The 16,679-nt window shown below is 45.5% G+C and overlaps 1 protein-coding gene across 1 annotated transcript in view; it reads right to left on the reverse strand.

Annotated features, from left to right (window-relative positions):
- HOMER2 (homer scaffold protein 2) overlaps positions 1–16,679 on the reverse strand; it is an 81,795-nt gene that overhangs the window by 9,837 nt on the left and 55,279 nt on the right. Inside the window, exons 4-8 of the mRNA XM_035130786.2 lie at positions 11,805–11,897; positions 10,540–10,679; positions 7,847–8,003; positions 6,053–6,163; positions 1,015–1,095 (exon numbers count right to left, since the gene is read on the reverse strand). Of these exons, the coding sequence (XP_034986677.1) occupies positions 1,015–1,095; positions 6,053–6,163; positions 7,847–8,003; positions 10,540–10,679; positions 11,805–11,897 (582 nt within the window). The remainder of the gene's footprint in view (positions 1–1,014; positions 1,096–6,052; positions 6,164–7,846; positions 8,004–10,539; positions 10,680–11,804; positions 11,898–16,679) is intronic.

Below are 16,679 nucleotides of genomic sequence, written 5' to 3' on the forward strand. Positions count from 1 at the left end.
CTGAATTGTGAAACAGGGTACGTCTTCTACAGGCTTGAGCTTCGAAGGCAGAAGAAGGGTAAGTCAGTGGAGTGCCAGCAGCACAGGATAGCAACTAAGACTTTAGCACTGAGGGCTCTCTCATCCCTTGAGTAATTCAGACCCTCTCCCTGAACATACTGCTTTCATTGAAAAATATGTCTCCAGCTATGGGTGTAGCCAGGGGAGTGCAGGGGGGAGGGGAGAGATGCCCCCCTACATCAAGTAAATAAATCAAAATATTTAACTGACCAATTGCATCACAGATTACTCAGTTCTGCCGCACCTAACATAAAGCCTGCCCCCCCCCCCAAATCCTCGCTATGCCCATGTCTCCAGCTCTTTTATTTCATGGAGATAAGGAACACAAAACATGGAGGTGGTATTCTACCCAACTGCACACTAATGCAATTAAATAAATGGATGCATGAATTTATGATTTGGTTGTTCTGCAGTTATTCCCTGGTTCCCTTAGGCTGCTTTGATTCCATCCTCAAGGTGACTTTTAAAGACCTGTGATCAGGGAGTCCACTTCTCTCCTCCTACTAGAGCACTCATTCCTTGACAGGTCCTGCAAAGACACCATTGCACTAAGCCATTATCGTGCTGTTGGCCTGAGTGGTTAAGGTGTCTTAATATTTTCCATCTGTTATGATTATATCAATGGGAAAGACCTGTACAGTAACTTGCATTCAGGAGCGGAAGGGAAAATGCTGTGGCTACTTCCCTACTGCTTGGCTCTCCAAGCAAGCAAGCAAGCAGCATTATCCTGACATGACCCCAGAGGAGTAGAGGACCAAGAGGGAAAACTGGGTAAAAGTTGAGAGGAAATCGTTTTTCCAACACCTTCACATCTCTACCTGAGCCATCACCATCCAGCATGAATCATACGCTTCAGTTTCTCCAACATAAACATTCTGGCTATAGGTCTTAAGTGGAGTATAATTTTCCTTTTAAAACTGAAAATGCATACTGAATAATAATAACCATTCATACCTGCAATTTCTCAGATACCGTTTCACATTCTGTCATCAACTCTGGTATGATTTCACCCTGTTTCCGAAGATCCTCTATTTCCTAGAGAAGGTAACACAAAAATATAGAGGTTACGAATTTCAACAAGATAATAAAACTTTTTTAAAAAATCAGCACCATATACACATTACCCAGCCTTCAGAAATATATACAGGCACGCCACCCACCCCGCAATTTACGCACATTTAATTCACATGCGACAGTGCATACAAACAGCCCCAGAAACCCAGAGGGGGGGGAGGCCTGAAGAGGCTCAACAAAGTCCTACTGTGTCTCCAGCTTGCAAGGAGACTCTCCCTGGAGCCTGAAGGGGGTGTCCTCTTTGGGCTCCTAGGAGGGTCTCCATGTGAGCCAGAGGCACAGCAGGGCTTTGTTCAGCCTCCCAGCTAACAGCTGATGTGCAGAAAAGCAGTAGCTTTTCCCAAAGAAAAAATGCCATGCTTTTTAACCCTGCATAGGTAATAGCATTCATAAAGAGCAGTATTTTGTAACTTTCAGTACTCCCACTCAGCCGGAAAATGGGCTCATTAATATTACAGACTTCTTTCTCACTTGCTGTGGAGGGCTGCCCCAACTTGCTTCCAGGCTGTGTGCTCTTACATGAGCAGCCACAAAACAACCCAGACACAAGCTATTCTTGGCTTTGCAAGACAAGCCCAGCGTGCACTCTGCTCAGTGTGAAACTCCACAAAAGGAGCACCTTTGAAAACCTTGTATTTAGAGGAACACCTGAAGGCCAAGGAAGAATGACACAGCAGCAAGGCAGATGTAAATTTAAATTTTAATTGCACTGCGCCTCAACTTGGAAACCTTGGCAAGCAGCAGCAGCAGCAGCAGCAAGATGTACACCCTCTTACAGCATAGGAGAGTTGCCCCTTCCAAAAAGATGGCTGTCGCTGTCCACTTAAGACAGTGAGGATAATTGGTTGAGGAAATTGGGGTCCTGGAATCAGTCCACACTCCTCCAAGCAGGTGGTGGGCACAAGCAGAGCTCACAGCATTGACAGTCAGTGGTGTTACACCAAAACTGCAGCAGCCATGGACCCTTGGGTGCTGGAGGTGGAGAATTCCCTCCCCCGGCAATTCCCATTTATGCATGTTTTGCAAAATGTCTGTCCAAGGATGAATCACCCCTCCTATTCTGAGCCAAAAGTCTTTGTCACTTAATCACTTACTGTAGGTCTCTGTTTATTATTACCTCAATCCATTTCCCCCCTTCCCACCTTGTGTAATATGAATTTTTATGTGTAGGTGTAACTGTGTGCATGTGTGTCAATAATTTAATGAAGCACAAAATAGCTTGGATTCTTGGAAGCTAGATAAATGCTAAGGGTTGTGATAAAATTTCAAAAAAACGAGTCTGTGTGACTGCAAAACGTTTTAACATTCTAATATATTAATTATTTGTTCTTGTATAGCCACCCCCTATACTCCCCTTGTGCAGGGTCCACAGAGAAGAGCCTCTGATGAAGACCGCAGGGCAGGGATGGCCCAGGATGTTTTGCCACTTGAGGCAAAAACCCTGGCTGTGCTCCCCGCCTCCTGCCCCTCTCCCCACTGCCGGGTACTTGACACCTCCTGCTCAATCCTGCTGCTGTGCTCCTCTTCCCCAGGTTAACTCAAAGAGGGTGAACAGGAGGAAGACAGTGGTCCAGGAGCAAATAGAGGAGTTGCCACTTGAGCATGTGCTGCAGCCACCAGGAGCAGTGAGTGCCCGGCAGTGACAAGAGCTGGGAGCCAACCACCAGGTGCCCAGCAGTGGCAAGAGGCAGGAGGCAGCAGCAGGGGCGCCAACTGCACCTGTGCGGGGGGGGGGGAGCATGATGATGTGGGGAGTGGTGGCACTGCTGCTGGTGGAGAGGTGACAGAAGGTGCAGCCCCAGCTATTGGCAGTGGCTTCTCCTCCTCTCAGGGTGAGGCCCTCTCACAGCTTGCTTCAGACTGCTTCATGGACTGCCTGCTTGTGTTGCAGGATCTGGACTGGTTTATAAGGTGGATGGGTGGTCCTTAAGGTTTCGCGGTACCAAGCTGAACTGAATCCAGAAACTAATTGGGTTTCCCTGTGTGCGTAAATTCCAAAACTAAACTCCATTTGTGTCTCTGCCTCGGCCCCATCAAGCCACCTTAACCTCTTATTCCAGTTCAATGAATATATGCATGCTACAACAAGAAGGTGTTTTTTCTTTATTGCGCTGTCACCATTATCCTAAGATGTCAATCTTCCTCCCAGCTGCAGCTGCTGAAAGCAGGAAGAGGCGGGTGGGGAAACAAGGAGGAATAGATCTGAGACAGCCCCAACAAGTTTCCCAGACAGCTGTTAATTCAGTACAATGCATTTGTCTGTCAGGGACCAGGAAGAGTCTTCTGTGGGTGAGGAAGAGTCGAGGACTCTGAACAAGAAGGGGAAGGGCACGCAGGGACAGCCTCAGAAGTGCTGCTTCCCATTAAGCCTGTACGGCCAGAGCCTCTCTGGTTTGAGGATGTGGCACTGTATCAGAGTTCTGGATTCCTAGAGTACAGGACAAGCACTGCCCTTACAGCCTGCCCTGCCCTCATCGAGCCTGAACCTTGCCTTACCTTGCATCTAGTCAGAACCTTGTCCTGCATCGAGCATGAACATTACCTTGCCTTGACTTCCCTCTAGTATGATCCATACCTTGCACCCACCCTAGGCCTTGTTTCAGCACAGAAAAGGGTTGTATCTGTTCTATTCTGCCTTGGACAGGCCGCACCTGGAGTAAGGTAAAGGACCCCTGGATGGTTAAGTCCAGTCAAAGGCGAATATGGGGTTGCGGCGCTCATCTCACTTTCAGGCCGAGGGAGCCGGTGTTTGTCCACAGACAGCTTTCCAGGTCAAGTGGCCAGCAGGACTAAACTGCTTCTGGTGCAATGGAACACCACGATGGAAACCAGAGCGCACGGAAACACCGTTTACCTTCCCGCTGCAGCAGTACCTATTTATCTACTTGCACTGGTGTGCTTTCAAACTGCTAGGCTGGCAGGAGCTGGGACAGAGCAACGGGAGCTCACCCTGTTGCAGGGATTTGAACCACCAACCTTCTAATCGGCAAGCCCAAGAGGCTCAGTAGTAGACCACAGTGTCACCCGTGTCCCTGCTCAATTCTGCCTTGGTCAAGCCACAGCTGGAGTACTGTGTCTAGTTCTGGGCACCACAGTTTAAGGACTGTAGAGTTGGAAGGGACCACATGGGTCATCTAGTCCATGGTCTACCAACTGATCTAGGATATTGACAAAGGGAGACATATGCAGAGGAGGGGGGCCAAGATGATAAAGTGTCTGGAAACCAAGCCTTATGAGGAACAGTTGAGGGAGTTGCATATGTTTAGAAGAGAAGACTGAGATGTGAAAGGATAGCCATCTTCAAATATCTAAAGGGCTGTCACATGGAAGATGGGGGAAGCTTGTTTTCTCCTGCTCCGGAGGGCAGGACCTGAACCAGTGGATTAAAGGTGGATTACCAGGAAGGTGATTCCAACTAAACTTTAGGAAGAACTTTCTGATTGTAAGAGTTACTTGACGGTGGAACCATCTGCCTCAGAAAGTGGCCAACTCTTCTTCATAGGAGGTTTTGAAGCAGCAGTTGGATGACCATCTGTCAGGGATTCCTTAGGTGTGATCCCTGCGTTGCAGGGGGTTAGACTAGATGGCCCTTGGGATCCCTTCCAACTCTACAATTCTATGCTTCTTTTGTTTTGTCCCTTGTATTGAGCAGATGGAGTTGAAACCAAACAGAAAATTCTGGTATAGACTTAATACAACACGCAACAGCTTTCAAGAGATCTATATAAATGTATTCCAACACTGGGTAGCTGTTGGATTGGAATAGCTTGACAGCCCTATGAGGTAGGTTAGGCTGAAAGGCCAGTGACTGCCCCAAGATGCCACAGTGAGCTTCAAGGCTGAGTGGTGATTTCGTCTCCCAGGTCCCTAGTTCGACACTCTAATCGCTGCATCACGCTATGTCTCTCTGGTTTCCTCTGTGTGAAAGAAAAACACCTTCCTCGCACACTTCTCAGAGGACAAATTCCCAGGATTCTTTGGAGGAAGCTTGCAGTATACACGTACTTTAAGAAGGGTACTGTAAGGGTGACTCCCTACAGGGAGACAGCCCCCATCATCTTGATGTCCACCTCGTCAAGTACAGAGAGCACCAGTGGTTCTGAAGCAGCCAGAGGGGGAGGGAGAGACTCGGAGGAGGAGAGGAATCAGAGGGAGGAACAATGGGAAAGCTTTGGGGTGGAGGGATGCAGGCAGTCGCTCAGGGATGTTGCAGAGCCAGGGCACCGACCACTTAGGGAGGAAGCTGAAAGGGCATCACTCCTTCCGGCACAAGTAGTAAGGAGAGCGCCGCAACGCAGGTCAAGGGGGGCGGCGTTTTGGGGTGCCCAGACTACTTTGCTGGCGTGGGAACAAACGTACGCCATTGTCGGATTCTGATTGGGGATGAGAGGTTATGTTTTAAGCTGTCTCTACACTGTAAATAAATAGCACAATAAACGTCTTTGAAGACAAACTGGACTCAGGCGGAGTTACTCTAGAGTAGCCACGATGACCCCCTGACAGGTACTGACCATCACTTCTACCTGTCCCTGTGGGTTATCTAACCTTTCCAGCTTCCCCAGGAGGGCTCAGTTTGCTCACTTAGAAAACAAAAACCATTCTACCCAACTTAAAATTTTGTCCACCTTTGTTACGGCATTAAAACAAAAAACAAAAAAAAATGAGAATAAGGTCCCAAGGTAGACGGGACAGAGCACAAAAGCCTAATGTTTTGCTAGGAACCCATGGCATTTTCAGGAGCATCAGTCATGTCACTGTGCCCAAAGCCTCCAGGGCTTGCTCAGCTTCTAAAGTAATCTGCATTAGGGTTTTGTTTTTTGTTTTACAAGTACTGTGGAAGGGGATTGATTCCCCAAAGATGCTGTGACTGCATGTCCACAGCTTTAAGCACTTCATTACCATTCTTTGTTTTACATACCAGCTCCTTGTCTTGCAGCTCTGTTTCCAATTCCTGGAGGCGCCTGCTCAACTGCGCATTTCGTTCTCTCTCCTTATCTATTTCATTGCACTGCTCTTCCAGTTCGTCAATCTTAAAGAAGGGTTGAAAGGAGCCAGTGTGAGTTCCCAATCCACTACAAATACTCATGATTTGCTTTTCACATTTTTAAATAATGGAAACATTGCAGGAAAATGAGGAGAATAGCAGCAGGTTGCTGAAACTTGGGTCTCCAGCTGTTTTTGGACTACAGTTCCCATCACCCCTGACCTGATAGCTAGGGATGATGAGAGTTGTAGTCCAAAAACAGCTAGAGACTGATTTAAAGCACTTGTTAAGGGTTGCTAGAAATTGTAACTCTGAGGGATAAACTACAACACCCAGAATTCTTTGAGGGAAAAAGTGTTCTTCAGATGTGCTTTGGAGGGTGAAGCAAAGAGGCTGCAACTACAGCAAAAAGGTTTGTGTATACGTCAGCTTATGAAGCCAAGATGCAATCATCCAAATGCAGCCAGTGTGTTCAAGGTGCAGGTCCCTATGAAGGAAAGAAGAACTCATCTCCACATAGTTCTCCCAGCACTGAGCAAAGCTGCCTTTCCCCACAAATAAAGCTCAGTGTTGTGCAATTCTTGCTACAAGTAGCATTGATGGAAACCAAAAGCCCCTGCTGTCAATAAGCTTCTGCCAGGAGTGTGTGGGCCAATTAAAAGCTTTTGAAATATCACACTGTATTATTTAGTGGCAGTGTACACTGCTATTCCTGGACTGCTCTAAAGTTTACACCTTTTTGTTATTCTCCCCTGACATTTACATTCAGTATATCTAATACTGGGTGAAGCAGTTTTTAGTAGACAGGAATGATTGTGCCTTCGCCTCTCTCCCTCCAGCAATTTTTCGACTATTCCAGGGCAACTCAGCACACCTGAAGCAGCAACAGGATTTTTATATCGGCTAAAATTTATTTTAAGTTCTCAAATTTTATTTTTGCAAGTTGCCAATGCATTACATAAGTGAAATAAATGGATCTGCCTCCAAGGTGTGTTGCTGACCAGGATCCATAGGCTAGCTATCAAGTATATATACTAAAATATTCATCCCAGAGTAAGAACCAATTTATTTGTTACCACAAATGCTTAAGACCCCTATTCTTCTCACAGAGCTATACAGTGGACCCTCCAGATACGAATTAAATTCGTTCCGGGGGTCTGTCCACAATCTGAAAAGTCCACAGGCAGAGGCGCCGCTTCTGCGCACGCACACGTGCAATTGAGCGCTTCTGTGCATGCACGTGCTGTGAAACCCAGAAGTATACATTTCCGGGTTTGCCGCGTTCGTAAGTAGAGGGTCCACTGTAGTTCCCTGAATGGTTGAGCAATAAATCTCTTTTCCCAAGGAACCCTCAGAACCCTGCAGTTCTTGTCCAATACTCCAATCCAGAGGTGGTGGCCCTCAGGTCCACGGGCCCCTCCTTTGGACATGCCCCCTACTCAAGCCACACCCCTGCCTAGCTGCTGCTGCAGCAGCTACATCTGAGCTCTCCTCTTCTGGAACCTTCGCCCTGAGCCCTGCTTGGAGCTGTCCAGGGTACCATTGAAGCTTTGCCTCTGTAAATTGCCCAAGCCATCATTCAAAAGAGAAGGTTCCCCAAAAGGAAATGCAGCCCTCAGGGTTGGAGAAGGTTCCTCACTCCTCATCTAATCATTACAGCACACTGGCATGTTTCCTGACTAATAAAACTAGTAAAGCACCACCATTTAAATTTGCTGCATCCAATACCTTGCTCCTAAGTTGATCGTTCTCATCTTTGCAAATGGAAAACTGTTTCTTCCAGTGTTCTATGCTGGCTGCAGATTCTTGGAGTGCAGAAGTCAGTCTGGCGTTGCTCTCCCTAAGGCTGTGCAGTTCCGTTTCCCATTTTTTTACATTGGAGGAGCTAAAAGAAGGGGGGGAATCACACAAACATTGGAGATTTCTTGATTTTTTTCTATAGATCAGATAAGAGGCACTCATTATGTGGCATATAAAATACCTCAGAACTTGGAGGGGGAAGTGGTTTGAAATATACATAATCCTGATTAACAGGGATGGATTAAGCATTTTTAAGATTAATCACACACACATATTCCAGTTTCTCTCTCTCATACACACACACACACACACACACGGTATACATAAACAATTGGTTCCGGAAGTCTGTATTTAACCTGAACCTGTATTTAACCTGAAGTATGAGTGTAATTGGTTCTGGAAGTCCGTACTTAACCTGAAGCGAACTTTCCCATTGAAAGTAATGGAAAGTGGATTAATCTGTTCCAGACAGGTCCACGGAGTACTTAAACTGAAAGTACTCAAACCAAAGCGTACTTAAACCGAGGTATGACTGTATATTCATTCAAGTTTACTACAATATAACAGCTCTGTTCATGGTATAATACCTTCATATTTGGTGAATATTGTTCATATTCATATTTATTGTTACAGTAACCCAAAAGCTTCTCTTTGTCTGTCTCTCATGCACAGAGCACTATTTGTATTGCTCTAGTATTGGTGGATCACAATAGACCTCCTACTCATTTGATTTTGGCTTCCAACAAGTTTGACCATGTTTGGGTGGGCCTGTGTTTGAAGGGGCAGGGGAGGAGATTGCCACATGGGGAACCTCCAGATGTTCCGGCTCCCAACTCGCATCAGTCTCAGCAAGGATGGGCAGTGGCCAGGGACTGTGGGAACTGGAGTTCAACAACCTTGTGCACCACTGTAGGGAATGTTTAAGTCAGAGCATGGAGTGAGCCAGTGTGGTGTAGTGATTAGGGAATTGGGCTGGCAAAATTAACAGATAAATTACATGAAAAGGATAACAAAGACTTTAAAAGAGAATGGAAACAATTTACAACATACTGTATATGAAGAGGCAACATAAAGAATTGGACTCATTGGCAGGGTTTGAATAAACAAACACAATTGTATATAACAAAAAGTAAGACTATATGTATTGGGAAAATTTTGGGAAACAACACACAGGGTGAGTAATATGGAAATAAAACGAAATGGGAATATGAGGGAAGTCCAGGGGAGAGGGGGATATGGAAAATTGTTAGAGAAATATTGTTAGATGGTGTATATATGGAAAAACCAATAAAATTATATTTTTTTAAAAAAGAAGTTACTAACTGTGTATGACCCTAAGCTTCACTTTACTGGGAATTTGGTTTTTTATATGGTTCCTCCAATAAACACTTCCTGTCAGGTTTATACCCTGGGTAATTGCTAGGCTTAGAGGGCTTGGACACTTACCCTGATATCTATATTAACACAGTGCTGCTACCACAGTAATACTTGGCACGACTTTATCCAAACATGTTTGTAAGACATGCTTGTATCATGTGAATTGCAGAGCTAAGTTTGTAACACGTCACAGTTACTGGTGTCCAGAACAGAAAATGACCAATCCACTTAAGAAATAGGCAATATCATAATAAAAACCAAGCAAGTTGTAGCAGATTTGAAAGAGCAGCCTGTTGAAAACATAATTAAATTAAAAACGGATTAAAACACAGCGAAGCAGGAAAAAACAATCAGCTCCGTAGGCCAAACATCTGTTTAAATAAATGATCTTCTTTTTGCCTTCTGGCAGAAGAATATCAACCAGAGAACTAGATGAGTTATCTCAGCAGGGAGTTTCAAAGTCAAATCAGAGCCCCCCAAACCCCATAGGATAAAGTTAGCTCTCAACTCCTGCTTGCTACCTAACCATGCATTTAAAGCAAATGACTTCCCAAAAAGAAACTTGGGAACTCTGTGTTGTTGAGGGTGCTGGGAATTGTAGTTCTGTGAGGGGAAACTACAGTTCCCATGATTCTTTTTGGGGGTATGTGCTTTAAATGTGGTGTGGAACTGCCCTAAGAAGTGGCCGTTGGTGCTAATTGGAACAGACAAGGTGGAAAGCAGGGAGGACCAACACTAGGGGGAGCCAGAGCCAATGAAGAAGAAGAAGAAGAGTTTGGATTTGATATCCCGCTTTATCACCACCCTAAGGAGTCTCAAAGCGGCTAACAATCTCGTTTCCCCTCCTCCCCCACAACGAACACCCTGTGAGGTGGGTGGGGCTGAGAGACTTCAGAGAAGTGTGACTAGCCCAAGGTCACCCAGCAGCTGCATGTGGAGGAGTGGAGACACGAACCCGGTTCCCCAGATTACGAGTCTACCGTTCTTAACCACTACACCACACTGGCTCTCAATGACACAGCACAGCCACCTCCCTGATAATTGGTTGTGAGTAGGCAGTGAATGGCTGAGGGCAGACTGAGGTTGTTTGGGCAGTGCTCCATCCGCCCTAATAGCCCAGCCCCCACTGTTACTACAAAATAAGTACTCTCCCACTTCGTAAAAAGCGTGGGCACTTCTTTTGGCCTGGGAATGCAGTGACCAACAAATAGCCAACAATAATGTAGTCATGAAAGCAGCTTCACCTCTGGGCTAAGGCAAGTTTCAGTTTGTCATTCTCTGTTTTCAGTTGTGCATCTGAGGGACCGCCATGCGATGCCTTCTCATCATCCGTCCCATTGACGCTGGACGCCCGAGTAGAACACGGAGTTTCGCGCCCTGATTCCTGCACAACGCATTCCGCAAACCAAGAAAAACCGTTACGATAAAGGTCTGCCGCTTCTCAACGTGCTACAACATGGTGCAGAACCCCCGCGTGCGCCCCCACCATCTTCCAAGTGACCCAAAGGAAACACCATCTGCAAGGAAGGGTAGTCATTGTATTTCAGAGGGCGGGTCAACGCAATCGGATCACTTCGCAAAATTATTCCTGGACTGTATCACCTCAGCTTTGAACGCTATTGAAAAATTCCCTGTACATACACAAAGGTTTTCAAGCCAGGTTGGGAGATGGCTAGGCCCAGACTCTTCTCCTTAAGATGCAAAAATTTCTATCTCAGGGGCAGGCCAAAGGTAGATAATCATCTACTCGTAGATTTCTAAGTGATTTGCAGTAGATTTCCAATTGTCTTTGTCTACCAATGCTTCAACAAGTTCAAGTAAAAATTCAAGTTAAAAAAAACCTCTTTCATGGCTGGTCTTGTGCTAATTGCTTCTCTCTTAACATCAGTGTTCCTTGCTTGTCAATGAGAGTACTAATTGGCTGCCATATGACTTCATTCAGCAATGCGGGCCAGTTTTGGAGGGTTGTGTTAGAAGCACTGATGCCTGGAAACTTACAGGTAGATTTGTATGCATTCCAGTGTGCAGGTTCATGGAGCACAGTAGAAAACTGGCTTCACCATTTTGTGACTGGCTCTTGTTTGCAGACCTTGACATTCTAGCAAAGCACAAAAAAGATCCTGCACCTCTGAATTCTCCCTGCTATGAGTGCAAATGAAGGGAGTTCTGGAGGTGCCTTTTTTAAGGATAACGTGTCCAAACATGTGACTCCCCTTACCTAAGGTCAGAAGCCGTACAGTCCAGGAACAGCTTTCCCATCTCATCTGCTGTATGTGGCATCTGCCATCAGCCTGGACCATTAGGTATCGTGCAAGTAAGCAGATCCACCAAAAGCAATCGCCAAGAATCATTTTTGCTGCTGCTGCTGTTAAAATACTTTATTTATTTGCTAACGCTCACCTGAAGCTGACCTTTGATGGCATTTTCAACTGCTCTTCTCTTTCACAAAATCCATTTTCAAATCAACGAGACCATGTTCCCATATTTCACATTCAGATAAATCACTTACTTGGGAATGATTGCTAGAAGTCTCTGTTTTTTCTTGAGACCGGTCTCTTGCCAGTCTGGCAGCTTCTTTCACCTCTTGAAATTTCTCGGCAAACTGAACATAAACACATAAGCAAAGTGTTGCATCAGGACAGCCGCAAATAACAGCTTACGCTAATTGATTTTAAATTAGCCTGCATGAATTATGAAGGTGCATAGAGAAAAGTGAGCATTAAGGCAGGCATAGGCAAACTCAGTCCTCCAGGTGTTTTGGGACTACAGCTCCCATCATCCCTGACCACTGGTCCTGTTAGCTAGGGGTGATGGGAGTTGTAGTCCCAAAACATCTGGAGGGCCGAGTTTGCCTATGCCTGCTTTAAGGTATTCCTCTGGGGCCATCCAAAACCATCAGAAAGTGAGGTGGAGGGGCTCTAGTTTTGTTTCTATACAATGAGGTGCTGGTGGGGAACCTCAGGGCAGTAAAAATCAGGGTCTCCTATGCCTGTTAATATTTTTTTAATTGCATTTTATTTGTATTCAGTTACAAATGAATTAAGATATAAAAAAGAAGGAAAAATATCAGCAACAACAACAGGTACACAAAAATATATTTAGCTGCAAGCTGCATAATTAAGGTAACATTTAAATGCGGCCCTGAGACGATCACAGAAAGCACACAATTAACATCTGGATGTTGAGAGCCTGAACCAGAGTTCCAGTTGTGTAACACTGCACACTGGCAGATCTCCTTTCCCCACAGATTAGCTGCAAACTTAGCTAATTCTGATTTATAGAAGGTCAAAATTAGAGCCAAATTACACAGGATGCAAGATAATATATCTCTATATTTGTTTCCTATACCATCCTTGTGTCCATTTGGGAGCTCAGTGCAATGTACTGCATCATTAAAACACAGTCAATTCAAAAACACTATATTAAAACTGATTCTAAAACTCACCACACATGCAATGCAACCTAATTTAGAACTGTCCTTCCCTCCCTTTCTCTTAACAGGTTGGAGGGGAGGGTGTCCACATTTGATTGATGCAACAGTCCTGTGGTAAGCTGTGCTTCATACTCTCCCTGAGCCATTTCCCTGATCTAAAGACCACCACCCATTCAATCCTACCAGGGGGGAATTAAAGGTTCAAATAAGATGGGGAATAGAAGGGGAATTTCCTGCTCCTGCCCTTGGGTCCACTCCCAATTCTGCTCTTGAAACATCAATTTAATGAAAAAGAAATGTCTGTGATGGTTTCAGGCGACAGGTAATGACAAATAATCATTTGAGAGCACATTTGGGGTACGTGTGTATGTGAGGAAAGCGCCTTAATAAATTCTTGCAACTGACCATGAATGTAATTTGACTGTCAGCCTTACAGTAACCTCTAGCCTCAGACATCATAAAAATAATGGATGTGACGCTGTTAAATGTTGAAATTTTATAACAGATCCATTATTTCATTATCGTCATCCCACAGAAATCCAACAAGCCTAACTAATGCATGTCTTATTGTACGAGTTACCTTAAAGGTAAAGGTACCTCAGACCATTAGGTCCAGTCGCGGACGACTCTGGGGTTGCAGCGCTCATCTCGCTTTACTGGCCAAGGGAGCCGGCGTACAGCTTCCAGGTCATGTGGCCAGCATGACTAAGCTGCTTCTGGCGAACCAGAGCAGTGCACGGAAACGCCGTTTACCTTCCTTGCACTTTGACATGCTTTCAAACTGCTAGGTTGGCAGGAGCTGGGGCCGAACAATGGGAGCTCACCCCGTTGCGGGGATTCGAACCACTGACCTTCTGATTGGCAAGCCCTAGGCTCTGTGGTTTAGACCACAGCGCCACCTACGTCCCTCTATGAGTTACCTAAGGTTGCACAATTCTTATCAAATAAAATAAGATAATATTATCCCTGCAATGCTTTGGGTATCAAATTCCTGATCTGGATAAGGAATCCACCCACCTTTTTAAAATGCAAAACCAGACAGAACCACATGTTTCCATCTTGCATAAGTCTTCTACAGATTTTGACATTTAGCCTGCATGAAATTTTTATGATTCTTGCTTTGTGTGAGAATTAACGATTCAAGCCAGCAGGGAAAGCTACAGCTTTAAGATGATGAGCCTATATCAAAAACTGTTTGCAAAACCTTTGAACTTCATTGCAATCCCATGCAGGCACATTCTTAAATGACAGTGAAGTCCAATTAACAGTTATTGCCGCATCCTCCTTCTCATTCCTTTGGACCAGCATGTCATTACTACTGTAATTTACTTCTTCCCAAATGGTAAACCAAGGCACAATCAGAAGAATAATTTCTGACTTAGCTGGAGGGATCAACAAGATACCGAGAAACCCACGGCAGTGGTGGGCTTCTCTCTGTTTAAAAATAAATAAATCTGGAAATTGATGCTTTAATTAATTCACAGCGATCTACACTGACAAAAGTTTGTTATTTGTGCACTGTTGGGCATCTCTTTAAGTCACATCCACACCATGTATTTAAAACACCTTTTGACCACCTTAACAGTCATGACTTCCCCCAAAGAATCCTCGGAACTGTAGTTTGCCCCTCACAGAGCTACAATTCCCAGCACTGTTACAAACTACAGTTCCCATGATAATTTTGGGGAAACCATGCACTCAGAATGCTATTGAAAGCTATGGTGTGGAGCAATATAACCATGCTGTTAACAGCAGAGCACATCATCCTAAAAAGTTTATCACAAGTTTCTGGTGCTATTACACTATCTATTACTACAGTTATTACACTACCTACTTTTTGAAGTTATTTCACAGTTGCTCTAGGACAGGGGTCGGCAACATGCAGCCCACAAAGACCGTTTTACCAGCCCACGAGCCGCCTCCGAACCAAGCCACCCGCTCGGCGAGTCCCCTGCACGCTACGCTAAACCAGCGCAGTGCAGGGACTCGCCGAGCGGTGCTGGAAATCATGTCTGTGCACGCACAAATCCCGGAAATCATATCTGCGCATGCCCAGATGTCGAAAATCGCACCTGCACAGAAGCGATTTCTGGCATCTGGGCATGCACAGACACGATTTCCGGCATTGTGCTGCACCGTCCGGCCCAGGGACAATCTCTGCGGGAGTGATCCAGCCCATAGCCGGTAAGCCTTGCCGATCCCTGCTCTATGACTCCAAACCAGAACAAAGCCATCAGCCAGGACACCATGGTCCACTGGGAGACTGCACCCCCTGCCTCAAAGAGATATATAATCAGGAGAAGGAAGAGACCAACCTGGTCACATCCATCAGCCAGTGAAGGAATAGCAGCTCCAATGCTTGCTTTCCTCTTCTCTCCCCATTGCTTTTTCCTTTCATGCTGTTTCTATTAGACTGCCTGCCTGCAAACACATACTAGGTTACCTTTTAATATATGCAATGTGCTTAGAAAATGTTAGGGTGCTTTATAAAATAGTGACAGACCCTGCCTACAGTTTTTACAATATTACTACAATTAGTTTTATATATACAGTGGCACCTCGCAAGACGAATGCCTCGTGCAACGAAAAACTTGCAAGACGAAAGCGTTTTGTGATGTTTTTGGTGACTCGCAAGACAACGTTTTCTATGGCCGCGCATTGCAGGTTTTTTGTTTTGTTTTGTTTTGTTTTTTGCCACGGCAAACCACGCTTCGCAAGATGAAATTATCGCAAGACGAAGCGACTTGTGGAACGAATTAATTTCGTCTTGCGAGGCACCACTGTGTGTGTATACACACACACACATATACACACACACTGAAAGGATGAATCGCTCCTGCTCTTCAATCCAAAATTGAAAAATATCCGATAACAGGCTAGACTGTCAAATCCCTGTTTCTTTATTTTGCTATTTACTTTATGCATTTATACTCAGAATTTCTAAGCAGAGCACATAAAATTCTTCCATACAAAGAATAAGAATTATTAAAATTCACCCTAGAAAGAGAAAGCTGATTTCACACCTTAGCTTTTGCCAGCTCGTGGTCAAGCATAAGAACATCAAGTAGAGCCTGTTGATCAGGCCAATGGTCCATCTAGTCCAGCACCCTGTTCTCACAGTGTCCGGCCAAATGCCTGTGGGAAACCTGCAAGCTGGACCCAGTGGCAGAGGAAGCTGCTCAGGCACCTGGGGTGGCGCACCCAGGGGTGGGGCGAACCACCCATAGGGGCAGGGCACACCGCGGGGCCTCTAGAGTTTGCCTGCCTCCTCCCACTCAGCTGCCCTGCAGCTGGGAGGGAGGCAACAGGCGGACCCTTTGTGCAGCGCGGAGCCTGCATGCGCCCAAGCCACCACGTCCCTCCTAGGAAAGACATGTGGCTCAGGCATGCTACAGGCCCTGCGGTGAGTGCCTGCACCCACCACAACCCCTTCCTCTGCCTCTGGCTGGACCTGAGCACAAGAGCAATCTCCCCTCTTGCAGTTTCCAGCAACTGGTATTCAGAAGTATACGACCTCCAGCCATGGAGGCATAGTATAGCCGCCATCGCTAGTAGCCATTGATAGCCTTATCCTCCCATGAAATCGGCCCTCAAATCCACTGAATTACCGACTGACCTAGAAAGGAGTTGAGTTTTCAGGCATCAGACATTCATTTAGCTCTAACCCCTAAATGATGCTACTGGAGCTTTGGAGCTCCCGGGAAGCTGTCTTCTACCCAATCAAACCATGAGTCTAAGGCAGCACTGGCTCCAGTAAGGTTGCTATACACCCAGAATTTCCCAGACAAAGACACGATTCAGCCATCAGGAACAGCGTCCCAGCGGAAAATCACTGAAATGTCTGGGGAAATCCCATGTCGGAAGTGTAGAATTTGGTGGTTTACCTAAAAAAAAAAAAAAAAAAAACCTCAAAACTTCATTTCTTTTGAGATTTCACAACAACTTTGGGCA

The sequence above is a fragment of the Zootoca vivipara genome, chromosome 14, assembly GCF_963506605.1.
Source record: "Zootoca vivipara chromosome 14, rZooViv1.1, whole genome shotgun sequence".
NCBI classification, from domain to species: Eukaryota; Metazoa; Chordata; class Lepidosauria; order Squamata; family Lacertidae; genus Zootoca; species Zootoca vivipara.